Raw genomic sequence first — 27518 nt, 5'->3', positions numbered from 1 at the left:
GAGCCCCCACGGATTTCTTATGTGCTAATATATAGAATGTGTGGTCATTTTTGGTTTATTTGGTACCAATTTTGATCGTCGTTCAAATAATACAAAAGGTCATAGGTGTCTGGCAACAACACATGCATGATTCTCCATGGTTGGAGAGCAATGTTGTAAACTTTAATTTTGTTGGTCCACATTATTGCACTTCTTGGTAGATTAGTCAACTAGGACAAATTAATTAGGATTCCATGTCTTTGATAAACATTATATAGTTATAATCTCTTGAGGAGAGAAATAGAATAATTCTTCTATTTATTCTACCTACAGAAAGGTCAACATCGCTTAGATTTTGTATTATCCTTGTTCAAACACATTGGATGATGATGCTCTCTCAAAACAAACGTATTGGATTATGCTCATTGACGTGTCGATTTTTCATGCGATAATTAATGTGGCAGACCCGCCGAGTTAAAACACTTAATTAAGTGTAACCGCCATTATTTGGCACATTAGCTTAATTAAGTGTAACTTGACAGGCTGTTTCCAACCCACAGGCCGATCGAAACACACCAGAAGTCCCGCACGAAGGCGAGCGCAGAGGATACCACCACGATAAAATCTTACAAAATAGAAAATAATATTAAGGCTTTTTACAAAATAGCTTTAAATTTAAAATTTACAAATGAAAAGATAGCAGCGGAAAAGAATCTAACTTACAAAGCATTTTTACTAGAGAATAGATAAAACAAACTAAATAAATCGAGAACTACCGAGACGTGAAGACAAGGCGCCACATCGAGCCCACCCATATGACACCTAGTTAGCTTCTAAACCTGAAATAGGGTAAACAACAAACCCTGAGCAACTAATACTCAGCAAGACTTACCCGACCAGTGGGTATAACTTAGCCCACATATCTAGACATGCAAGGCTTTTGTCTAGTGGTTATTTTGCAGAAAAGCGACTAATGTAATTCCTTACTTTCAGTATTTTAGCCCCAGATTCTATACAAATTAACTCTATTCTAATATTTGCATGAACCAACTATAGCAAACATGGTGGTGGAATCAACAATAATTCAAGTTGTTCATCATCATATGTATATGAATATACTCATCATCTCGACATAACACTACGATGTGACGCAGTGATCAAGGTGCTCATATCCGAGAGCGACTGACGGCGAATCGATCCGATTTAACCTTGCAAGGTAGACCTAACCAACACGGCACGTATTTGCCCCGTCGGACTATACATGCCAACCATTCCCCTTCCCGCCTCGAACTACAGGAACCAGCCCAACGACATATGGTCAGCCGAGCTCAACGTGAGACCACCAAAAGTTAACAATGCATCCCCATTTCTCCGCGACTACTTGACTACCCCAGGAGTTGGGTGCGGGTTCCTGTAATTTCGAAGCAAGGCAGTACTCGGCTTACCGGTTTCAACTACCTCCTACTCCCGGTATGCGGTTAGTACAATTCAAACATGATCAGCAGGGCCTACAACGGTACGGTCCTTAATCGACACAGACGGGACTAAGACACCCAGGAACCCTGTCCTGCTGTCATACCTATATATCATCACCACTTCCCGTCCGGTCTCAAGCTTCCATGTCAATTTCAACAACTCAGGTACTGTAGATAAGTATATAACCTATATCTCGCGAGTAACCGGAAATTACTCAACTTCTAAATATCCTATGTCTCGCGAGTGCAACAAGTCACTCGACTTCTATCGAGAACTATTAAGCATAGCATTTCTATTGTCCTATACATGCTAGTATAACTCAGGGAAACCTAGGGATCATGCAACTAGGGTTCCAATCAACTCCTGAAACATAATGCACAAGTAATAAATACATATATAGGTGTCATAATTTCAAATAATAGAATGTGCACCGGGGCTTGCCTGAGGGTAACACTAAGTTAGTGTTAATATTATTTTCGGCCTTGGGCCCTTCCGACCTTGGGCCGGGTCTTCGGTTGCTTCAGCAGTCCTTCCATCTTCTGGAGATGTCCACCGAACACCGTCTTGTGGTTCGGCTCCAACATCGCGTGCTGCACGTCCATGTTTTGCATATCTAGCGTATCTAAATGAAACGCAACAATATTGATGTATGAATGCATGGGTGATGTATCAAAAAGACAAAGCAAGCTTAAAAGGAAAATGGGTCAACGCTACACTATGAGAGTTCATTTAATTTGTTTTAGCCTGAAGTGTGTCCTTTAAATAAAACTTACTAAACTCATTTAGAAGGCTAGGCATATACACAAAAGCAAATGAGAGTACTAAAGGATTTCATTTAACTGACTCACAGAACCCTCTAGTTTAATTTGAGATAACCCGACGTCTATAATACTGCAAAAACCCGGAATATCCGGAATTCAATCCGGAATTTCCGGAGTATCCGGATTAATAGCCGGAGTTTTTCCCCGGAGTGTTCCAAATCCGGAGTATCCGGGCTTATACCCGGAGTCTCCGGGTTTCCTACCATTTTCGCCCTCAAAAACTGAAATCTTGATTTCTGGCAAAACCAACCCACAAAAATTGAAACCCTCCTAAACCCTAGTAGAGTGATTCATAAGAAGATGACTGACCCAAAAGAAATCGCTTAAAACATCCTAGAATGATCAATCCATTTAGCCCTAGCTTGGGTACCTTCTCAAGTTGAAACTGAAGCCACCCCGTTAAAACTGAAGCCACCCCAGGGAGGAATGAGTGGAAGGGATGATCCTCCACGCCGATTTGCAGCTTTCGAGGTCTTGAGATGGATTTGGGATGGTGGATTTGGTGTTTAGGGCCTGGGGAAGAGAGAGAGAGAGCACGGGGAGGGCGAGAAAGGAGAGTGAATAACGGTTTATAACGTTTCGGAACAGCAAAAAGGATCAAAACGTGTGATATAAACTTCCAGGTCCGGAGTATCCGGGTGAAATACCGGAGTATCCGGATGTTTCCGGAAGTTCCGGGTTCACAATGATTCCCAGAGATAAATTGCGATTGAGTCGACTTGATTTGTTTTGAAAATTTGTTCAAACATCAAAATTGAGTCATTTGGCACCCCAACTATATTTTTAGCTAAACATTCTTCTTTCGCTGTTCCTACCTTTTAATATTATTTGATTTAAAAAATGACGCGAACCTTTATTTAGAAATTATTTCAAAAGAGATCTTCTCATTTCACAGGTTAAATTGCTAGCAAGAATTTCTTTAGTGGTATTGTTCAGGCAGATTTAGTGCTAACAATCATATTAATCATGGGATTAACTTTGTAGTTATGGTGATAAACACCTGGGGTGTTACAATTAACCTATAAGCAATGCCTCCATTGAGTTGTTGAAAGAACATATACAAAAGTGAATGATGTACATCTTTAAGGGTGCACGGCTGCACGCACCTATCATTTCAGTTCCCTGCTTTGGAAACGTGTTCGTTTGGTGTCGTTTTCTAATTATTCTATCTGATGCTTTTATTGCAAAAGTTATTCGCTGTGATCATGTTTTCACTTCCTCATGCTGTCGTTAGAAGCAGGTCTATAGCTAATAAGGAAGAACCAAGTAAGTGGGATTACAAATCAATCATTCCCGTAAAAGATAACTTATGAATTCAGTTATTACTTTCATAGAGGTATGATGAGAATCCATTACCATTTGTTTCTAAGCTCGCTTTTAATATTATACTTTACTTTTAATTTTAGTATTTATGTAAAATTTTAGTATTTATGTAAACAGTTACATCAATTTATACAAACAACTTGCTGCAGAATTATTTGTGATCTCTACAAAGAAATAAATAAACAACTTCCATCCACTTTACATTTCATTTATTTCTAGTTGCATGTAATTAATTAATTGAACGAGTTGGTACCATGTTCGATCTTGGAGTATGTTTGTCTCATTTGTACGGACATATATGAAGTGGAGTACTTCACAGAGACAGGTATTCTTCTTTTTAGACCAGGTTGCTTAGCGTCGTTCTCAACCCTACTTTCTTTAATCATGTCTGCAGTTGTATGATGTAAGCGCAATCTAATTAGTATGCCAGAGATATGCCATCTTCATCATGGACATCTTAATGGTCCAATACGACGACATGGACGTTTTTGTTCAATAATAGCTGAAGCAAAAAGATTGTGAATCTATGATGCAAAAATGCGAAGATCGACACAACATAACTGAACATAATATGATTTTATTTTAGTGGAGTATATACCAACATCATGATAATCCTTTTTAGGCTAAAGCCTAATTCATTCTGAATTAGTCCCAAAAAAAGAAGAAAACAAAAGAGAAGTGAAAAAAACTTGACCTGCGGGGGTAAGACCGCCCCCACGGCATTGTTTGAGAGGTAGAATGACCTTCTCACAACAGGCCAAGAAAACCCCGAACCCCTGCCCCACCCGTACACGGTGGCCCGTCGCCTTGTGAGTTAGGCCGGGCTCTACAGTGCTTTGGACATGAGGCAGGCGATGGGGTTTTTTTAACATCAACCTGAAATTCGCTCCCACGAGGAGTCGAACCCAGGACCTGAGGAGTGCTGCTGGGTTCCTCTAACCAACTCAGCTAGAGGCCCTTTGGCAAACAAAAGAGAAGTGAAAGAGAAGAATGCATGCCAGCAATAAAAGAACCAGTATCCCAAGATTTGGTAGCTGTGAGATTACCACTGAATGAAAGTTGGGTTGCATATAAAATTGGGTGCAGACTATATATAGGCGTGACAAGTTATTCTTCATCTAGTGATGCATTTAATATTTTTTTATATGATCTTTTAGCTTATTTAATTCCGTAAGCAGCGAAATGAAATTATTCTGCAGACGTGGGCCATCCTTACACGCATCAGCTCCAATGGGTGCAAGTACCTTTACTCCTATACGCCGTGGAGTGGGAGTCCTGAGAGCAGCCGGTCGCTCTCCGGTCGACACGTCACGGAGGGAGGACGCCCGACGCTGGCCCTCCATTTGCAGTTCCGTCGTTCCCGCGACGCTCTTGCTGTGAGTGGGCCGCGCCAGTCTCCAATGGGTGCAAGTAAAGTCCAAGCCTACAGGATATGAGAAAAGTAGGGGCCAGGAGCAGATGGATAAAGGGTGACAGGCCAATTCTGAGGGTGGGAAGGGAGCAATGCTCATATCATTGCTGCAGCCTGCAGGAGGAGGGGTGGAAAAGGTGCATGATCTATGACACAATAATGTACTACATTTCAAGTCCAAATAGTTGTACTACTGGACACCAAAAGGGACATGATCTATACTACACTACTACTAATGTTAGATATTCATCCTTTGCTCAATGCTCATAGTTCTACCATCTTTCATTTGAGCAACATAGGTATATATATAACCTTATAATTAATAATCTGGTACCACATCATGTAATATACTATGAAGAAAACCGGCATGTTGTTTCTTCTCGCCTGTCAAGAACACAGGTAAATTCTTGAAGAATTGTCAAAATAATTTTGAGCGTCTAGTTCTTATGAAATAAAAATGCTTATATATACATATACCAATGCAAGGCATCCATATGAGGCACAAAATGCAAACAAAATAGATCACCAGCCCTGAAGAATGAACATGACAAGCAGTACGTCACGAGTTCTTGAGACGACAAGTACTGGCCCAGTGCCACATCACCAATCTTATCACCATGAGAGCCGTTTAGTTCCCAAAATTTTTCACGCGCTACACTAACTTGTAACGTTCGACCACTAATTTGGAGTATTAAATGTGAATAACTGACAAAATCCATTCCATAATCCAGGGTGAAATCGCGAGACGAATCTAATGAACCTAATTATGCAATGATTAGACAATATTGTGCTACAGTAACCAACCTCTACTGACAGATTAATTAGGCTTAATAGATTCGCCTCGCGATTTCCTGTCCATCCGTGTAATTAATTTTATAATTAATTTATATTTAATACTCTTAATTAGCGGTCAAACGGTCCCAAAAATTTTTGGGAACTAAACGGCCCCTGAGTTGCCATGAGACAGTGGCATGATGGCAATCTGGACTAGTTATGAACCTCTCCTCCTTTCCATGCTCGCTCCTTAGTGGTAAGCTAACGATAGGGGGTGGACAGGTGCGAGCGCTAGGTAGGGGCAGACGGCCGGAGCGGCAGAGAGGCGGTGATGGGGGGATGAAAGAGATGCGACCGCCAATCCGTGCAGCTAGCAGAGGCAGGCATAGGGCAGGGCCATGCCTACGCAATCCATGTCTCTCCTCGTCGCTACACTCCAGCTCCAGCCCGTCTCGCCTGTCAGCAACCATGCATGCATCCATGTCGATCTGTTGCAAAGAAGATCCTCATCATCGATCGCCATCAGCCACCATCCTTCACATTTTACGGTGCCTCCGATCGATCCCTAGCAAACATTATTTATTTAGTTCTTTACATGTAAAATTTTTACGTTGGAATCTTACTAATTTGAAGTACTAAATAAAGTCTATTTACAAAATTTTTGCATAGATGGATTGTAAATCGCGAGACGAATCTAATGATGCTAATTAATCTATGATTAATCTATAATTAGCGGATGGTTACTGTAGCATCACTGTTGCAAATCATAGATAAAGTAGGCTCATTAGATTCGTCTCGCGATTTACAGCTCATCCATACAAAAGTTTTGTAAATAGACTTCATTTAGTATTCCATGTATGTCCCAATATTCAGTGTGACTTTTTTTTTTGTGTTTACGGAGTTTACGGTTAAAAATCTACACAGGGCCCCATATGGATGGACGATGGGTGGATAAATTTATCATCAGGCATCAGCATTCAGCAACAGTGGGTCTCTCTTTTGAGAAGTGATCTGCGTCGCGTCATGTCTGTCCGGGGAGGGGAAGACACATAATTGGGAGCTTGAGCACCAAGAGATTCGCGTGCGTGAGCAAACTATATATATGCCGTTTCAGCTACAGATCGATCGATACAGATGCCAACACTGTTCCTTTCTTTTCAGGTAACAAAACAAAACTAAAGCACCAGATCGATCGATATGATGTGATTCGCCGGAGATGAGCACATCTCCGTCGATCATCATCTATAGTAACGTTGGAGATCTAGCTGACGCGACGATATCGATCGGAAACAGGACCGGCAAGAGGCAGGCAGCAGCCACACCACACGCCGCCGCAGGAGGGCACGCGCCGGCCACGGTGCAACCTCGTGTCTCGCCGCCGGCCGGTGGGATCGACTGGCACTGGCACAAGCTGGGATCGATTTTCCTTTCACTTGCGTCGAGCGAGCCACAGGTGACAGGTGCTCGGCACTGCTTGGGTGGCGCGCGTCGAGACCCACAGGGCCACAGGCAAAGAGCCTCCATCGAGCACTAGCAGTACGGGTCATCACTGACCATCTCTTCGTACCCCTAGCTAGAAGCACGACGACCGCTAGCTAACCGCCCTTGTTGGATGATGACAAAAATTCTCCATGATGGCCGCCAGGTCCCGGTGCTGGGAGGGACCGGCCGGCGGTCCGGTCCAGCGGCGAGTCCGGCGAGCCGCCGCTAGCTCGGTCCCGGTGGTTGGACGCAATCTGCCGTACCTGGCTCAAGATACTGCATGTACCCACCATGTCCTTGGCGCTGGCGTCCAGGCGGCCCAACAAATGGGCTGCCTCAACAACCTGAACCTTGTGCCAAGGCACACCCACTGTCGCTCGCTGAGGTTACAGGACGGATCGCGGAGAACCAATCACCAGCGACAACAGATCACTGTATTCCTGGTCACAATCTGAATTTTCTGGTGCGCTGATCCACAATTATGAATGCAGAAATGTGTCGGTGCGAAGATCATCCATTGGCATACCACCCAAACATCATCCTAGGCCTTCCCCTCCTAGAATCAGTGACCGGACCGAAGGCGACTCCGGTCGGCCTCATCCAGCTCCGGCTCCGCTACAATGACTCACGTAGGCTACAGCATCCTTTGCATCGAGTTGCAAATACGCAGCGGCAAATTGCCACTGCCGCGAGAAACTGGGCACACGAGCAACTACAGAAATACGAGTGGGCAACATGGCAAAGTATTGTGGAAGGGCGACAGAGATACAATCATACAAACCCATACAGGTTTCCTCCCCAGCAGAAGCAAAGAAGAGTCAATTGCACACATGGGCAATTTCTTGCACCAGAAGTGGCTGCATCAGGGCCAATAATTGCGCACAACCCAAAGACAAGGAAACTACACTCAAATGCACCATCGAGATCCCATTCCTGCTACAGCAGACAGCATGCACAAGTCTTTCATCTTATTTGCATGTAGCTATATTGTTCACCTGAAGCTAGCACCTAGCAGACAAGAGAAGTCCAAAAGACTGTTGGCAGCGGGATATAGTGACATGCTTTAAGCGGGGACACCGCAGCAATCACAGAGCTGCCTCCCCAACTCCCTTCTTTTGATAGCTTCCTCACATTACAGGTGACACCGAGGTCAGGCGCTCTTCAGAAATTGAGCATGGTGCGCAATGTGATCATCGATAAATGTAGCGACGAAAAAGTACGAATGATCGTATCCAGGCTGCATGCGCAAGATCAGAGGAACCCCCGCGGCCTTGCACGCCTCCTCGAAGTTGCGAGGTAGCAGCTGCTCAGCCAGGAACTTGTCATCCTCCCCCTAAACAAATTGTCAACAAGAGCATATCAGATAAGCTCTCTCACCAAAATAACATTTTTTTACTTCTACTCTGTGGAATAAACAAAAAACTTGATTGTAGTTGTGGTAGCCTCAAGACTCATCGGACAATTAATTCTCCAAACAGCGTTGCACTGTGGGTGACGTATGATACTTATAAGCCCTAAAGTATATCAGAAACAGCTGATAAGCTTGACCCTACTCTACTCCTTAGGAGTCTAGAGTCTAGACTTCTACCCAGTTCAATCAAGAACAAGCATTTTAAGTTAAATCAATCGAAACAGGCAGTAGTTATCTATGCTACAGTCAAGTAACCCTGATATACTCTGAATACTGTTCATGTATGGAGTCCTACAAATGCTAAATTAATAAATAGAGGTCTCATCATTGGACGAGCTAACCAGATCCATAGTGTAGAAGACCATCAAAATGGTTGAGCTCAATCGCGAACAATAGTATAACAAATAAATGTAAACAGCCCATTTGAAAATGTTCTAAGGCTGTCCGCACCGCGTACTGTAAATGGAACGCTACGCTATCTTAGCGTTTCACTTTAACGAAAAAACCCCCGCAGCGGGTACGGTAAGCCCGTCCGCTACGGTTGCGGACGAGCCGCCGTCCGCCATTCCCAGAGTGGTACGGAAGGTCCGCTACCGTTCGCGCCGGCCCCACCTCGCCTCCGCCCGCGCGCGCGGCACCTGCCGAGCCTCTGCCGCCGCTGCGTAGGTCCGCCGCCGCCGCGCAGGTCCGCCGTCGAGGCCGCGAACGGATGCGGCCGGCGAGGAGGAAGACCAGCGAGACAGAGAGAGGACCGTCGCGCCGTGTAAGCAGGAAGGGGAGAGAGAGGGCCGCCGCCGGATCTCGACCGCCGCCGCCGCCGTGCGGATCCGGAGCTCGGCGGCGGGCACGAGGCTGTTGTCCCAGTCGACGACCTGCACGTTGCTGAAGTAGGCAGCGCACGCGTAGCCTTCCCCGGGGAAGCGGCCGGAGCCCATCTACGTGGGCGTGTGCGGCACGCCGGTCGGCCGCGCGTTCACTGAACGACCTCGCCGCCGAACTGCACCATGTCGGTGTGGGAGCCCAGGTGCGTGAACAGCGAGGACGGCCAGTAGCCGACGAGCGCACCGGAGCCAAGCTGCAGCCACCAGTGGCCCTGCCGCGGGTCCTTCCAGATGAGCACGATGACGTCGAGGCCGGCGCCACTGGCGGCCGCGCAGGCCGCGCCGCCGCCACGCAAGGCCAAAACGGGGATGGGCCAGCGGGGCTCGTGCGCCGACCGGACCGCCACGCAAGGCCGGAACGGGGCTGGGCCGCGCTGGCAGCTGCTTCGTGCGCCAGCCGCGCGCCGACCGGCGTAGCCCCACGCCGCTGCTCCGCATGGGGCGGAGAGAGCAGGGGAGCAGGGGCGCCGGCGAGGCGCGAGGGAGGGGGGTGGCCGGCCCACCACAGTTGCCCCGGAGGAGTGGAGCGCAGAGAAGGCCGGCGTTCCGACGAGCGAGCGCAGGGCGCAGAGGAGTGCAGGGTGGGGAGCAGCGCGCGTGCGAGGGAGGTAGGACGAGCTCGGCGCGCGTGCGCCGCTGCGCAGAGGGCCGCCGGGGAGGGAACTGCCAGGGAGGGAGGGTGGCGTCGGGGGGAGGACCAGAGCGAGCGGCAGTTGGGGGAGGGGATGGAGGCGCCGACGCGCTCGAGGTGGGGACTGGGGAGAGAGGGTGGGGCGGGGAGGGTGGCGCCGGGGGGGGGGGGGACCAGAGCGAGCGGCGGTCGGGGGGGGGGATGGAGGCGCCGATGCGCTCGAGGTGGGGACTGGGGAGAGAGGGTGGGGGGAGAAGGGGGCGGGGGTAAAAAAATAGATTAAAAATCTGACGCGTGGGGCCCGCAGTTGGTAGTTGGGATAGAGGAGAGATATAAAGGATGGATGGGTGCGGGAAAACTGTATATAGAGGAGAGAATCTCGATGACCAGGCAGTAATATTCTTTTTAGAGGTTGGATTTAGAGTACGACAAGACGAGTGCAGACAGCCTAAGGTCCCCATTTGCTATCAGCTTGTCACATACCTATTATCCAGGATGGCAACTCTATAATGTTGTCACGTACATCTGACTATAGGTACTAGATTCATACTCAGTGGTAATTTCAAGAAAAAAAATCCACCTATAATGCTAAGTAGATCTTCAAATGTATCGTCTGCCACTTATCTGTACTGGACTACTGATTGCTCTGATATGTGCTGGGTGGTCGATGAGGTTTCACTTTCATGAATGATAGATATCAGATGCAAGCACTAAATGACTAGTCAACCCATCAAAAGAGACATGTGTGGCAACAGGTGGTTTCAGGTTTGATCACATGGACATGTGTCACCAACACTCGACTTAAAAAGATCTATCCTCCATTTTTTTAAAACAATACTTCCTTCCATGTTCTGAAAATATATAAAGGAAACCAAACCAGCTGGGATAGCAATAGTGTGATAGCAGAAACATGACACAAGTGAATCCATGGCCAACATTGTACCTGGTCAATTAGGATAGGAGTAGAAACTTTGCTGTTCTTTTTAATCAGGCAGGTAGCATCATATTCCTACAGCAATCAGGTACTTATCAGTATCCAACATATCAGAGATATATAAGTATCCAACATATCAAACAGAAATAGGAGAATACCTCCCAATCTGATTTAGTTGAGCCCAGGTAATTTGAGAATGCTTTCTGACCCCACGGGCAGTTTATCGGATTGACAATTGGAGCAAATGCTGATACTGACTGAAATTTAAGATAAATAAAAAAATTCAGGGTGAGATTCAATACAAATGTCATGGATGTCAACTTGAAATGTCTATTTAGGCTTAAACAAAATGACATGTGAATAGTACCTTGTATTTATCAGTGTTTTTCGAGTAAATTGTCAGTGCACCATGGCCTCCCATAGAGTGCCCAGAAATGGATGCTTGTGAAATGTTGAGCTGTTCAAAGTGATCACTCAAAACTTTTGGAAGCTCTTTCACAACATAGTCATACATGCGCCAGTTTTTCCATTTTTCATTTGTGGCGTTCAAATAAAACCCAGCACCTAGTCAGAAAAGGAAAAAAAAGCATTAAGCTTATCTGAACAAATATGCAGAAATATAATTCATTCAATCTGCTAGTATAGTGGAGTTTCTCTAATGTTCCAACAGAAGTGTTTTTGAGTTTTGACAGAATGTAAAGGATCGCCCCTTGCTACAAGAGCAGACCAGTCTTATATTGCGAGCTACTTGATATGGTAAATTGTCAATTTCCTCTCTTCCTCAAAACACATAAAACAACCTCACCATGATATGTACAGTTACTAATGATCATACACAGGGTAATACAAACAAGCGATCCTGCACATTCCTTTCAAATATGCTAAATCCACATTGGTTAACACAGGATGACCATGCTACAAGACCACAATAATTGAAATACGGTACAAAGAATCGTCTAGATAGAAGCATAAAAATATTAGCCACCAGGGTTACAGTCAGTAAGCAGTGTTCTTATCCTGAACTCCAGATACATCATTATGGAAGTTGACGCAATTAGTTCTTGCAAGTTGAGTGTTGATGTTATAGTCACTTTATCAATAACTTAACAAGCTTGGTCCACTGCAATTGAACCCAGATGTTCTTTTTGGCAGGATTTTTATTCTTCTTTTGTAATTTGATATGAGTTTTTATTAAAAATTGTTTGACAAAAAAATGCTAATGTATATCTCTGAAGATAACTAGGTAAAGAAAGATGTCCTAATACATGGCTAGAACATATATAAAAACTAATAAGCACACCAACCAAACTACCAAAGACAGATGGCTTAGCACCCATGCTACTTGGCAGTCATCATGATTCTAGATCATATGATTTACCATACATTCATATCATCATAAGGCACTCTATCATAGCAGGGTTTGCCTTTTAACTATAGTAGCATTGGACTAGTGAAAGTGCTGTGCAATGCAACAGGCTTATACATGTTACACTAATTGCCACACTGGTTACACCAAATCTCACACATGCCTTAAACAATACCATCATATGGTGAACTAATTCAGACTAGCTCTATGAGCTCTTGCTGAATTGATGACAGCACAATTAGGAGAGTTGGATGATTACATAGTGAAACTATCAAGACAACTTGCCAAGTTAAATACTTGAGTGAAACTTGCCGAGTAGGCAGACCATATATCTGTACAAAATGCAAAACTTTATCAAGGCTATCTTAGTTACAATCCTTCGTTCCTTACCGACACCAAAATCATAGCTGTCTGACTCTCCTTCAATATTTAATCCGCCTGCATGAACCAAGGGAAAAGAGCAGTGAGAAAATAAAACTCCTTTACATTAACAAAATAACCATATAAAGTGTATTCTAAACGACAAAAAGGTAAAAGGCATTAATAGAAGTAAGATTGCATTGAACATACCCCAAATCATTTGCAGGTAAAGGAACAGACATTGCAGTCAGTTATCAACAGGATTATAGTTACATGGTAAAGAGGGAGATAAGTGTTACTAGACTCGACTCTACACTACATTTATGTTGGAGGGAGGAAAATGCAGTTGGCAAATGCCCTAGGGAGGCTAGAACTTAAGGGAGAAATTGCCGTTGCCTCTTTTGCTGATAAAACTGTCTCATTCATATCAAACCCAGAAAAAAAGGTCTACAATGGTGTAATCACATAGTACATATCTCAACGATTCAAGTAATAACCCTTGTTCCTTAAGCTCCCAAGTCCCAATACTAGCAGCATTGTATTTATCATATCAATTTTTTAGAGATTCAAGTTGATACAAGTGATAAAAAGAAGGGCAAATGATGTCCACAGCATAAACTTTGCTAGTATTACATTAACTGACAGGATCAGCTAGCCCCCAAAATTTCGCACAAAGAAAAAAAAAGGAAACAGAGAGACGTAACAGCACAGGCATAAACCTTAGAAACGGAACGCGGTGTGAGCACGGGTTCAATATCGACATACGTGGAGAGGTGTCGGGCGCGACGAGGGCGATGCCGTGGGCGGCGGCCGCGCGCTGAGCGCCGGCCTTAATAATGAAGTTCTCGTCAGTGCAGGTGAGGCCCGAGAGCCAGTACAGGACCTGCAAAGCAGCGATACGACACCTCGTCACATTCGAAGGCTCAGATTAGACCCGGGAGAAGCGGGGAGCAAGGGCGTAGCACTCACGGGGACATTGGACGCCGGGGACGGGGGCAGGTAGACGGTGAAGGTCATGGGGCAGCCGAGGGTGGCGCTCTGGTGGCGGTAGCGGAGGTTATGGCCGCCGAACATCTTGTTGGTGCTCAGCAGCTCCACCTCCGTTGTGGGAGGTCTCGCCGCCATCGCTGGATCCACGCCGGGCCTTCGCCTTCCGGTACGGTGGAGACGGGGAGAATGGGAGTGGGGAGTGGTGAGTGGTGACTGGCGTTGGGCGGAGGGAGATGAGATGATTCTAGAAGACGGGCAGGAAATATCTCAAGGCTCGACGGGCCTTGATTGTGGGCTGGAAGTCTGAAGCACCAGATATTGGGCCGGAACATCTTAGTGTGCGAAAATGGGCTGTTATGCCTGGAGACACTGCAAAATGCTAATTTCCGGCAAGAAAATTAGTTCTTATTTATCTGTCTGAGAAGAAGGTTGGGAACTATTATTTTTTGCTAAACTTTAAGGGAAACAATTAAACAGGGAGCGATAGCCACAGAGTGTCATATCAAATAATATCAAGTTGCAAATCTCAACTTCCAGTATTCTTCAAAACAGAGTGAGAATTGAATGGGTAAAAACAACAGTCCTATAAGGATGCTGAAAGGATTGACAATGATGTCCATAGGAAACTTAATAACCAGGAAAGTCTCTAAGATTGTTCTCAGTAACAAAATGCAGCAACCAATTCAGCATTTGAAAAATATGCTAATTTTATAGTCAAAATTCCTCTAAGTGGTCACATACATTTAAGTATTGAGTCAGTAATCCACAACATGGCCATGTTTGCGACTCGGAGTGTTGAGGCTGGCGTGGCGAGGCCCCCGCATGAGGTGAGGCGACAAGTGGAGTTCAACAGCGGATATGATGAGCCCCCCGCGCGTTGTGTGTCGTGGTGGCGACTGCGAGGCAGCCTGTGTTTGGTCCAGATCCAGTAGATTCACCCTGTCGGATGGTGTGTCGTGTTGCAGCGGCACTACGGCGGTGAGTCTTGTATGGCGGTGGCCTTCTTCGGTGCGGTGCAGTCTGTTTTCTCGCTTTCCTATCAGCACAAGGCTGTACCCGACGGTGGCTACAAGAGGTGGAGAAGTTGGTCAGCCGCGGGCCCAGTGGAGTGGTCTATAGCAGTTGGGGAGTCGTCTCGTCCATGTTGACATCCCAATGGGACCGGGCATTGTTGCTCTTGGAGACATGCTGCGTGGCTTGCATTGACGTCCCAATCCGGCAAGTCTGAGTTGCAATCCAACCACCCTGAGTTGTTTGAGTAGGTTTGTGTTCGACACATGTTGACATCCAAATCCAACCCGCCAACGTCGTTTGTCGTGTGTTCTTTTCTTTTTCACTTTTATTTTTTCCTAAAAAAAGGCCTTTCAGACTATATTTTTGTATTTTTTCTTCTATATTAATAGAAACATACTCGTCGAGTGTTATTCATTAGAAGAACATGGTCATGTAAGAAGCACCAATAATTCCTCCAAATCTGGCATACATGATTCAGTTATCCACAACATGGCCATGCAAATAATATTTATTGATTCAGTAATCTCTTCTACGATGTAGCAACGAAGAAGCACAAAGAATTCCACAACTGAAAAAAAAGGCCCTGTAACTCGGACATGCCAACAGCATCGCGGAGAGACCACCAAGCGCGATCAAGAATGATCCATAGCTTGGCGAATTGATCTCCTCCCGCCTTCGTTTATGTTCTACTAATATACAAGAGTAAGAAGATCATGGTTTTCCAAGGAGAGATGGGCGGTAGAATGCATGGCTTTGTGCCATCTCAATCCTTTCGCGAGGATCATTCATCGTTTCATCCCTCAAGGCTTGGAGAATGTCTCTTGCTGGGAGCTCCCTGCAGATTCCGATAAGTTCGATGATACATGTCAGAGCTGGTTTAACATAATACTGGCAGTTAAATTCAGGAATGAGATTGTAAATTTGCACTTAGGTTCCTCACTCGTCGAGCACACTGTAAAAATTCTCCAGTTATGCAGAGAGCAATGGGGGCGATACAGAGGACAAACCTTTTTATCAGTATTCTGTAAAGCCTCTTCAGGATTGGGCATAGTTCAGCCGGAGCGACCTGCTTGTTTTCTTCCGGGTGTTGTACACTTAAGCTGGGTTGACTAAGCAGCTCAAAAAATGCACCAACAGCAGAGATACCCTGTCAAATGGAATGATAAAACAATTGTTGTGAAACACACCATGTTAAAAGGAAAAAGGGACAATTGCAAAAGTCAGGGTTGTCCAACATCCAGGAAGCTTTGACATCTCCTGCAATTTTCGCCTTTCAAACTTCGTCAAAGAGATTCTCATAATAAAATTAAAAAAAACACTGTTCTTGTATTACCTGAATCATTCCCTTTCCCTTGATACTATCACCCATGTCAGGACTCAACTCCCCCTTGGCAAGCATTTGCCCATACCATGCATTGCGACCTTTTAGGAGAGTTACATAAGTATCAGCCAGCAGAGGACCAGCAAGTTTCTCTGGTTGTTCTGTCAGCAAGTGAGTAATGAATATCATCTCTGACGTGCAATGAGCAAAATATACAGATTTGCTTGTTGCACTCTCATTTGTTAAAGCTGCCACCATTCCTGAAACATAAAGAGAGACATGGCGAAACAGGAACTCACAAAGTCAGTAAATCAAAGCAAAATATATGATCCTATTTGCGTCCGCGGCTTTCATGACAAATATAACATTGAGTCAAATAATGGAGATTATCAAAGAGTAAGTAGCAAGTATTCAACACTATATCCTTATTTCAAGGTTTTCAAAGTGGATTGTTTCTCTTTTCTTAAAATTCCAAGGAACCGTTCTGATCTTAGTATACCCCACCCTGCCATCCATACTCTAGTAAGGCAAGAGGTCATGGTGATGGCCTGATGGGTGACCATTAAATGGATCAACTAAAATATAAGCGAAAAACACTTCCATGTTTCATATGCTTTCTTCAACGTCAAGGAGTAGAATGCCAATTACACTAATGTTGACATCTAATGAAAATCAGAGAAGTTAGTTTTACCAGCGCCAATTGCATAGACATTCTTCAAGCCACCCATCACCTCATGAGTGACAAGATCACTGTTGTCCCAGACAGTGAAATGTGGCTGCCTCAAAAACTTAGCAAGAGGCTTCCTCCACTTGTTGGATCCACAGATTCGAGCATTTGCGTATTCTTTGTTATAAATTTCTGAGGCGATGTTTGGTCCTCCAAGATATAGTATATTCTCAGTTGGAACTCCAGCTGCATTGTATTTCTAAAAAATATCAGCCAGTACTATTGAGTTCAAATTCACAGGTCAAGCATTAAGCACAGCCACAAAAAAAAACTGATTATATGTTTCAACCAGGTGCATGTCAAGATTAAGACCATTCTTTCTATCAGGGGCATTGAAGATAAGCATCATGTCATGATCATGCCATAAATTTACAAGTTAGGTGTGCTTGACTTCCGTACATATAAAACACATCATAATGGTAAATAAAGAAATGGAACAGACAAGTAAACACATCTATCAGAATTTAATGCAGCCTTCAAATGGACCAGACTATTGAGCCAAAAGAATTGTTGGTGGGAGCATAACCACTAATTTACTGTGCTAAACAGCTAATGACACGATTATGCAGTATATCTGGTTATGGTAATAGACAGGTAATAAATAGGTTCATTCTGTCCTCTGTACTAGTAAATGGATAATTATGGAAGCTAACTTACTGAAGTTATTAGCATGGACTATGGAACCAGGAGCGTTTGTCAAACATTGTGCAGTACACCTATGAGCATTCCACATGACAGCAATTTGTACGTTAATCAAATATTGTGCTATTTAATCATTACATGTAAATAGCCAAGTACTAGGAACACTTGATCGAGCAATTTACCATGCATGTCACATTCATAAATCTATCTTTGGAAACCAAGAACTTCCTTGTGAAACCAAGTGATCGAATCTTTCAATTTAAAATATACAGACAAAAGAGACACGAGAGATTCTTACTTGCCGAACTAATCATTTGAGTAGGTGTAATGATATGAGGAATTGGATCCAATGAGGCTTCTATCCCCTTTGCCAGGGAAATTATTACCGGTACACTGATCCTCTCCTTCCAATACTTGCTGATCTCCTCAAACACCTCCCTTGTCTCAGTGGATGGCAACCCATTGACCACAATGTCAGCATCCCAAACAGCTTCCTGCAGGTTGGTGACCACCTTCAGAGGGCAGAGCGGTGTTTCAATCATGTTCAAACAGAATCCATCCTTCAATATCTCATCAGCATACAATTTTCGATCCCCAAGCCGTGCCTCGACATACTTCAAGTAGGCGCAGCGGCGGATGAGACGCCTCAGAACATCTTCCCTCGAGTTGATCACCTCAAAAAGATGCTCCGCGGTGGACCGGTCAACCGTCCTCCCCGGGCGCCGCCAAATCCTTATCTGCACCTTCTCCCGAAAATGGCCATAGGCGTCCTGCAAAAGAGCAGCAAAGACACTGCCCCAAGCCCCGGCACCAACGCTGACGATCTTGAGCAAGTCTCCGTCTGACTTGCCGAGCAGCCGGCGCAGCTCATCCAGCCGCTCCTCAGTGCCATTGGCACCGTGCACCGATCCATTCATGTGCACGCTTCCAACCATCTCTCTCGCAATCTATCAGAATTCAGAAACCACTCAAACCAGGACACTAAGAGCGGCTCAGCTCACATGTGTGTGCTCTCAAAGTCAAAGGCAATTAATCGAACAGCTTGAGCGCGAGGCAGTCCTACCCGCCCAGAGCCCAATTCCTGCATCACACAACGACCCCGCCACGCTCGAAATCGCTTCAAACGCCGCTCACCAACCACGGACCTAACACAGCGCCCCCTGATCTTCCGCTCAGAAAATTCCGAGAGCTGGTCATCCACCACCACCTACAACCACAGCACGCCAAACACAAAATCAACCACAATCCAAGAACCAAGGCACCGACGCAGGGATAAGTAAGGGGATCAACGCCAGTAAAGCAAACAGCCGCCTTTACGTCGCCACCCACCTCCAGCTCAAGGATACCGGGGGCGGAGCTGTCCGGCAGCCGGCATTAGGGCGAGGCGCGCCGGGCAAGGTGGGGGTGGGTGGTGCCCGGAGCCTGGATTGGAAGCAAGCGCTCGATCGGCTTGGCTCGGACTCGGATAAATGGGGCTGGGCGGCCCGGAGGTCGGTGGACGCATTAATGCACATAGATGGCGCCAACCATGCAGTGCCCGCCATTAATGAGCAAGGGAGCGAGGAGTGGGAGTGGGCCAGTGGGGGGAGGAGGGTGGACAAGCCTGCTAGACGATGACGATGAGTCCGCTACAGTCGCTCGTTTCTCCATGGCAGAGCAGGGTTAAACTATCCGACCGCTAACCGGTAACCGCCGGACTCCGGTTTCGTTATACCGGTCCGGTTTGGCCGGTTACCGGTCGGAATCGGACAAATTCAAATTTGAATTCAAACTTCCCAATTCAATCGGTTTGTACCGGTATACCGGCCGGTTTGGCTGGTAACCGGCCGGTTTGGCTGGTAACCGGTCAAATTCAAATTTTTTTCTTTTTCGGTTTAAATTCAAATGCCCGCAAAGTATACTAAATAAATGTTTGTATAACATATTTTAGTCTAAATAAACCCTCCAACCCTCTTTTGTACTACTTTACATTGTATTTGTAAACTTTTGTATGCACACTTTTTTGTTTAATTTCAAATCCCCGCAAACTATATTAAACGAACGAATTTTTGAGAAAATTTGACACCATTAGATTTGTCGCATCTTGAAGTATTTTTAGAAATTTTTTGAGAATTTTTCATTTTTTGAATTTAAATTTAAATTTTGAATTTGGACCGGTTTCATACCGGACCAAACCGGACCGGTTACCGACGGTTTGGGGAACCCTGTGCCAGAGAGCGCTGAGAGGTGAACTGAAACACTTGTTGGAAATATGCGTTTAAAGATACCAGATTTCAATTTAAAGCAAAATAGTAATAACAATGCTATTGATATCTCAAATAAAATTGAAAACTGACAGAGCAAAACGAACCGAAACATACTCATGTTAAATTCGATTACTCTTACCGATCAGCGCTCGTCCTCGTGAAGAGACGATGCAGTGCAGATTATAGCAGTGTAGAATGTAGTCGAACAGGCTCGAACGGTCGCGCAGTTGTGCTGCCTAGAAATCTTATTGCCGTCCCTTGTGCAGGCTTTACGATGGCAAAAGTTCGGAGATACCGCTCACCCTTCTCCTCAGTGCACGCCAAGGGAAGGGCCGGCGAGATCTAGCAGCTCGACGACACAGCACAGCAGGAATTGGAAGAATGGCTGGGGATTAAGTAAGTGTATCCTAAGTATTTTCAGTCCACTGATATAGGCGCAGCTGCTTTCAAGGAGCCATTTTCTCATTGATAACGCCCATAAATGACATTAAAACATATTTAGGATGGTCACGACAATTTACTAGGAATTATTATATTAACCATACACTGATTATCACATAATCAATGCACAACAGCTCAAAAGTGAGAGCCATAAGTGGTAAAATATTGGCTAAATTACAGCCACACAACCGCACATCACAAGTCACACGGATACGCGCGCACGCGTGCGTTGGTGTGTGTTTAGCAAAGTTTTACACACTCCATCTCTTGGCTGCTCCATTCAATACATAGAAAGTGTTCTAATATTTAAATTAGTGTCCACTTGCTTGTACTAGCAGTATGGGACAATACCAACTAGCCATTTATTGCTTTGAAATTTTTTTAAATGGGCCATAAATAAATCAAATTCCAACAACACTGAATTTGCATCGCGATACTGATGCGCCAGCGCCAATGATAGAGACAGGATACGGGATACCATGATTCCATGAATCTACAACAGGTCGAGAAAGCCAATTCGTCTATGACAATGGCACAGCGGCATGGCATACTTGGGAGATGGGATCATGGATTCATGGCACAGCAACATCGGCAAGTGTCGCTGTCTTCCCGGACGGGGCAGCTGCAGCTTGCAGTTTTCTCAATTCCGCGACCGTCAAGTGAAACATGCCGAGCAAAATTCCCTCGCCTGTTCAAGTAAAATTTGGCCCAAGTTAGGCTCGCTTTTGAAGGCCCACTATCCCCACAGCCCACGTCGAAAACGAGCCTTTTTCATTTTTATATTTTAAAAAAACAAAATTTCAAAAATATATATCGAATAGGGAAATTTTCAAAAATGGGTGTCTGTCGCCCCTAACGGGCGACATGGTGCCTGTCGCCCATCCAGTTGGCGACAGGACCTAAATGTTAAAAAAATTACATTTAGGTCCTGGCGCCCAGGGCGCATTAAACAGTGAACTTGTAAAATCAATATAAAATTGTAGAAAAATCGGAAAAATACAAACTCAACTGTTATGAATTCTATGAAATAAGATCTACAACTTTTGTTACATAAAGTTTTTCATTTGATCAATTTATCTAAATCAAAAAAAATAGATCTTGTACCTAGAAAAATCTGAAATAATTCATTTGGTCTAGTTGTGCTTATCTAAAATTTACCAAACTTTTTTTATAGCTCTTAGGAAATAAAATTATAGTACTGTAAAAGTTATGGCTTCTAATACTCACTATAGCAGCATGGATAAATAACCCATTTAAACTAGACATATTGCAAGATCTAATTTTAAAACTTATTCTAGAAATGTTTTCTGGGCCTACCAATTTTGTACAAGTCTATTCTCACTATATGCAACACTTTGGCCAAAGATGACATGCATCCAAAGAATGTATCTTGAGATTTAAATAAAAGTGCATTAAACTGGTATTTAAAATAGAGCAATATACATTGATCAAATAAAAAACTTTATGTAACAAAAGTTGTAGATCTTGTTTCATAGAATCCATAACAGTTGATTTTATATTTTTATGATTTTTCTACAATTTTATATCAATTTTACAAGTTCACTGTTTAATGCGCCCTAGACGCCAGGACCTAAATGTAAAAAAAATTTATATTTAGGTCCTTTCGCCAACTGGATGGGCGACAGGCACCCATTTTTGAAAATTTCTCTATTCAGCATATATTTTTGAAATTTTGTTTTTTTTAATATAAAAATGAAAAAAAAACGCCGAAAACGAAGCTAAAGGGTAGGAGCCCAACCTGGCGTGAACCGACCCCGGACCGGACCCGATGTCGTTGGTAGCCTACGACGCCTCATCCGACGAGTAAGACGTCGGCGAGCCTCCCGCCGCCGCGGCGCCCTCCCCTCCACCCGTAGCCTCCTCGATCGGGCCGCAGCCCAGGCCTCCGTGAAACAGATCGGGTTCCCGAAAGGTGAACCCGACTCTCTGTATCATCATGATAGTCTCTGAATCAGTAGCTATCACATACAGAACCCATTTCAATCGAATATCACAAACATGACTCACGTTTACAACAACGCATGGATTTAATTATTACATAATCTGAAGGATTGTGTTACGAAACTCAGAGTACAATCCTCTTGGGTTGAAAGAAAACAAACAGAAAACGGAAACGATATCTAGTCTTCTGGGCAAACTTCATCTTCACGAATCCTCTCCACAGGCAGCTCGGAGTGTAGCTCGGGCCATCCTTCTCATCTTCTTCATTTGTCGTTCTGTCGACTCCTTCACTTTGATACTGCATCTATCAGGCTATCCCCAAGGACGGGATAGGTTCACGTCACCATCCGTATGCAAACTTTATGTGGATGCAAACAGTATAAAAGTAATGCCAAGGATAGGCTAGAGTTTTTTATGCAAGCAATATATAAATAACTCATCCAAATCTCCTTCCGACGCGGGCAGCTCCGGCATTCCGGACTCCCGGTCTCCTATCTCCCACTACAACTATCTCAACCCAGTTTCGGTGCGGGAACTCCCTCTCCCCGCACCTCAGCTGCTATCCAAGTAGGAAAAGTAGACTAGAGGGAGGTAGAAAAGTATATATGGATCTAACTACATTTGTGGGGCCAGATCCAGAGTTGTACATGACCGAGTACGCGGCTATACGTATAGTTTTCACCCTGCAGGGATTGTACACCTGTACCCACTCGCCCCGAATCCAGCCGGGGATCAGCCGACTTTCTCCGAGGCACCAGTCAACTAAATTAACGGCTATGGCACCATACTACTCCCGGTCTGGGGCGCGTCCTCCCGCATAAGGTCGCCCGGGGCTGTGAAGCTATCTAGAATGGAATCTCCATGGATCCTGCGATCGGGGGCGATAGGGTCCTGCCCTCTCCCCCTGACACTAAAACACTATCCTCCTGCAATAATGGTGCCGTGCATAGCTAGCTCGGGCTAGGTCCCCCCTCATAAAGTATAAGTGGTGTGCACGTTTGACATAATTCCGTCACTAGGGCCACAAAGTCAAGTCCTTCATCCAGCCGAGGCGAGCGTCTTCGTCCAAGTTAGCATTCCGTCAACACGATTTGCAATCGATACCCATTACAAGTATCTCCTCCATAACTACACCTCTACTAAAGTTCCCACCGGAACAGTCTGGCACCCGCCACAGGTGCTCGTCACCCATCACAGGTGCTCACAGGATCGTGCCCAACACACAATCCCCGGCTCTCGATCCGAAGATCAGAGAAAAGGGTCCGCTCGCCCCCGTTGTAACCTAATCACCAACTCCCATATATGTGGAGGCAACTTCCAGCAAGCAAGGACTATCATATCATATATTTCCATACCCCAAATCTCACTCATAGTAGTAATAGCATACAACAAATCATTTCTAAGTATGGGAATCAAGGAATACGGTAAAATAAATGGCTATGCAAGCTCATCTCATCACACTCAATTTGGGAGCGTAGCGTATCTAGCAAGCAATGCCTAATAGGTATTCAATCTCGAATGGGCGTGAACCTGATAGGTCTTCATATCCTTTCTCGGTCTCTAACGTCTTCTGGTCGTCCGGTACGTCCTTCTGGATCCTCCGGGTGTCGGGTAGTCCTTCTGGATCCGTTGGTTGCTCGGAACGTCGATCAACTTCTCCTCACCAGGACCTAGTCGTGATTACGTATAAACATAAGGACCAAAGTGCAAGAATGCACAAAACTGCTCAAATAAGATCCAACTCACAACAAAACCTATTCTATCAGGTAGATCATGATTTTATAAGAATTATGAAACTAGTTTCATAATTTTTTGGGATCCGGTTAAATTATTAAGAATTTTCTAAGACTAGAGCATTTCCTGGAATTATTAAATGATTATCGGAAAAAGGAAAACACACAGTTAGCCACGTGGTGCATCACTGACTAGTAGGTCCCACGCGGTTTGGCGGCTTGGCTCGAGAACTAGGTCGGCTCGGATAACGGCTCAAGGTGAACGGGCCGGCTCAACTACCCGAGAACTCAGCTCGGCTTGGCGGACTAGGCCGGCGGGGTATGGCGGCCCGTCTTCATGTTCTTTTCTCCTTCTTTGTTTTTTCTTCTTCTCCTTCATCTCGCTGACAGCTCCGGTCCCGCTGGTCGGTCTCCTTCTCTTGCTGACAAGGCGGTCCCACGTGTCAGAGGTGGTGGGATCAGCTGCGGCTCGTGCGATCTAGAGTGGCTTAGCTCCGTGTGGTCTCCGTGCCGAGGCAGGGTAGAGTAGGACGGCGGCGACGAGGTCTTCCTGGCGGCGACGGCGGCGAGGTCTCCGGGTGGCGGAGCGGATCCCGGGCAGGTCAAGGTGGAGACGAGACTTTCAGGTTGCGGAGCGCTACGGCGTGCTCGGGAACGCGCAAGGCGAGGTCGGGGACTTGGCGGCGAGGAAGGGCAAAGGCCTAGCCTCGAGCGCCAGTGCGCGCGTTCGCGCGCGGCGCACGCATGGCGTGGCCACGGCGGCGGCGGCGAGGTTAGGCAATGGTGGCGTTGCGAGCGTGGCCAAAGGGCATGGCTAGGGGATCGGCTTGGACGTGCGGTGGTGAACTGAGTTTGTGCACACGCTGACACTCGGAAAGCCAAGACACGGCGCAGCGAGACAAGGGCCAAGCGGGGTTAACAGGCTTGGTGTTCGGTGAGGCTCCAGAGCGTGTTCACGAGCGGAACGCGGGCATTCCGATCCATGGCGACGTGACGGGCCGGAAGTGGCACAAGGCCAGGGCCAGAACAGGGCAAGGGAAACAAGGCGGAGGTGGAACGCGACGGCGATGCACCTCAGCCTACTCTGCCGCCGCCTGCACCCATCCAGAGCCAGTAAGTCCTTGCTGCCTTGTCTCTCTAGGGTTTCGCTCGTGGGAACGGGGGTTGCTTGGCAGGTGACCAAGAGAAGAGACGGGGTCGGCTGATTGAGTGTGCTGTACTACAGCTGAACCGATTGGCTATCGACTCACCGTACTAGTAAATCTTCCATCAATAAAACTCATGGTTCCCCAAATAGCTCACAGTAGCTGAAGCAAATCTTCTATGCTAGTGAAGGTTCAGTTCGAAATGATAATTGGCATGTATGCGCTGCATATTTTGCAATGTGCTCCTTTTATTGGTGGGATTTATTTATGCAACTTCAAAACCATGAAGAGAGTTCTATATGTGCAGTCATCACTCAGCAGAGGATATGCTTGAGACGTGATATGCAGCACAGCTTCTGCCTCTCTTTAGAAATTAAGGAAGACACCTCCACTTTCACTTTGTTTTATACAATAGTATCAGTATTCCGTTCACAAAAGCTTAGTTGCACTCAAGGTAACAAGATTTAGTTAAACCAAGATGTGTAATTACAATGGCAAGGCTTGTTCAGGGAAATTTTGTTGACTGCAATGATATTTGTATTTTTGCAATATTTGGAATATATGTGAACAAGTCAGTCACATATCACTTAGAAAATAATGCATTTGCTTACTATTCCTACTGCATTGCACACTCCTTCCTCAGTGGTCATGATAGATCATTCTGGAACTATACTAACATAAGAGAGAAGACAACCAATTTGTTGCAATGAGGACAAGAAAGAAAAGGCGCCATTACCTTGTCCTTGATCTCCTGGGGGGTGGGGGGAATGGTAATGCTAACAGGGCAGGTTGGAGTATTAGATGTCCTGTGCTTGTGCTGTGTTGGTTTATTGGCGAAAGGATTTTAAGTGATGTTAGTTAAAGCTGACACTTCCCTTCTGCATTTCACCTCCTTACCGTATTTTATGAAGTTACTTCCCTTGTTATTTCATTGCCCCCGCTTTCATTTTGGTGCCTGGCCTTGTTTTTGTTTCTTCCGTTTTTCCCCCCTCAGTTGTATGCATGCTGAGATTTTATTTTGGATGTATACTTTTCAGATTTGCCAATTGCAAGTAGATTTCTACCAGTCCTCCCTGCCATTGCTTTCTAGGTTTGATATGTTGTTGTCAAGTTCGTATTTTCTTGATTTTATATATTTTTCTTTTGCTCCAGGAACATAGAACCCATCAGGTCCAGTAATGTCTCCCTGCCCACACCATCATTAGACCTCCCAGATGTTGCAGATCTCTTTGCTCCCCCTTCAGAGAATGCATCAAGGAAGAGAGAATCAAATGGATCTGCACTTCATGACTCACGCAGTAAATTTCCAAGGGTGCAACCACAACCTCGAGGCGTAAGAAGTGCTGCAGGGAACTCTCTAATTCCTCCGCAGCTTCGTGGAAGGTTAGTTTTGTTTTTCCTTTTCCTGTCTCTTTGGTGTCATCTGGTACCAATCTCCACAATAAAATGCTTTTAATGAACAGATATGGGCCCAGTCCCAGATTGCTTTTGCCAATTATTCACATTATGTGTTTTCTATGCCTAAATGATGTTTATCTTTTGGTCACTGCTTCACAGGAGCAACATTGTTACTGAAGATATGAGCAAACTGTTTGTGGCTAAACGAAAAGAGTAGCATTTTAACATTTCCTGAACGTGAACCCATATTCGACATCGACACATGTACTCCCTCCATAGTCCCATGGATGCGTAGGCATGATGGAAGGATGTTGTTGAATCCTCGAGAAGACGGATGCTAATGGTACTTGCAACCTAGATTCCAGACCCCAGTGGGCTGTCCTCAGATTCGGACATTTTGTTGATGCCTATTTCTCTGATGCTCACGTGCATTTACGGTTCAAGGATGCTACATGCCTGATATTATTGGATGCATGTAACTCTGTCAGGGCAAACTAGATGCTGTCACCCTGTTACGACTTAGGACCAGGGTTCACCTTACCGACGGTAAAGCGATTTTCGCCAACTAGCGGTATCGGTAAACCGGCGGTAAATCGCCGGAAACCGCTAGAAACCGCTCGAAATGACAATTCAAATTCAAAAAACCGGTAACCGTTGTTTACCGACTGGTAATCGATGTTTACCGACCGGTAACCGTCGTTTTTAACCGGTAAACACCGTATGACTTTGGAAAATTAAAAAATTTGGCAGCATTTCACCGTAATTTTGTAAATATCATTACTGATGGTATATATCAAACAATTATATAACATTTACACATACATAGAATAGAAGTTCATATCCATAAAAATAGAAATTCACATCCATAGTCCATATAAATCATCACAACAATAGTCCATGCAAATCATCACAACCATAGTCCTCACAAACCATCATCGTCAATATATATAATATATAGTAGTGGTTTCCGGTCCAAATGAACAAATGAACAAATGAAAATATATGTACATATTTAAAATATGAACACACATATATACATATAGCTAAAAT

General features: G+C 45.1%; 2 protein-coding genes and 1 pseudogene across 3 annotated transcripts; 1 reads left to right on the top strand and 2 right to left on the bottom strand.

The window, feature by feature from the left end:
- Window positions 1-7993: 7993 nt before the first annotated feature.
- Window positions 7994-14080, bottom strand: LOC120673316 (S-formylglutathione hydrolase-like). Its single transcript, XM_039954095.1, has 7 exons — window positions 13819-14080; window positions 13615-13732; window positions 12880-12927; window positions 11491-11687; window positions 11282-11380; window positions 11133-11198; window positions 7994-8599 (listed from the first exon to the last, which is right to left on the bottom strand). The coding sequence occupies exons 1-7, from the start codon at window positions 13972-13974 to the stop codon at window positions 8417-8419; spliced, it is 867 nt and encodes a 288-aa protein (XP_039810029.1). The 5' UTR covers window positions 13975-14080; the 3' UTR covers window positions 7994-8416.
- Window positions 14081-15299: 1219 nt separating this feature from the next.
- On the bottom strand, window positions 15300-19100 carry LOC120673708 (probable glycerol-3-phosphate dehydrogenase [NAD(+)] 1, cytosolic). Of its 2 annotated transcripts, none has more exons than XR_005674759.1 (7): window positions 18873-19100; window positions 18607-18750; window positions 17842-18490; window positions 16866-17087; window positions 16187-16434; window positions 15861-16110; window positions 15300-15688 (listed from the first exon to the last, which is right to left on the bottom strand). XR_005674759.1 is itself a non-coding variant. In XM_039954682.1 (7 exons), the coding sequence occupies exons 2-7, from the start codon at window positions 18628-18630 to the stop codon at window positions 15565-15567; spliced, it is 1407 nt and encodes a 468-aa protein (XP_039810616.1). In that variant the 5' UTR covers window positions 18631-18750; window positions 18873-19095; the 3' UTR covers window positions 15300-15564. The 2 variants fall into 2 exon arrangements, 1 of the variants encoding a protein (XP_039810616.1); XM_039954682.1 differs by having other exon boundaries at window positions 15861-16000; window positions 18873-19095.
- A 2919-nt stretch (window positions 19101-22019) lies between these two features.
- Window positions 22020-26685, top strand: LOC120675131 (annotated as a pseudogene).
- The last annotated feature ends 833 nt before the right edge of the window (window positions 26686-27518 follow it).

Source organism: Panicum virgatum, chromosome 5N (assembly GCF_016808335.1).
Source record: "Panicum virgatum strain AP13 chromosome 5N, P.virgatum_v5, whole genome shotgun sequence".
Classification (NCBI taxonomy): domain Eukaryota; kingdom Viridiplantae; phylum Streptophyta; class Magnoliopsida; order Poales; family Poaceae; genus Panicum; species Panicum virgatum.
The sequence above is the reverse complement of the archived record's forward strand: the minus strand, read 5'-3'. Positions and strand labels throughout refer to the sequence as shown.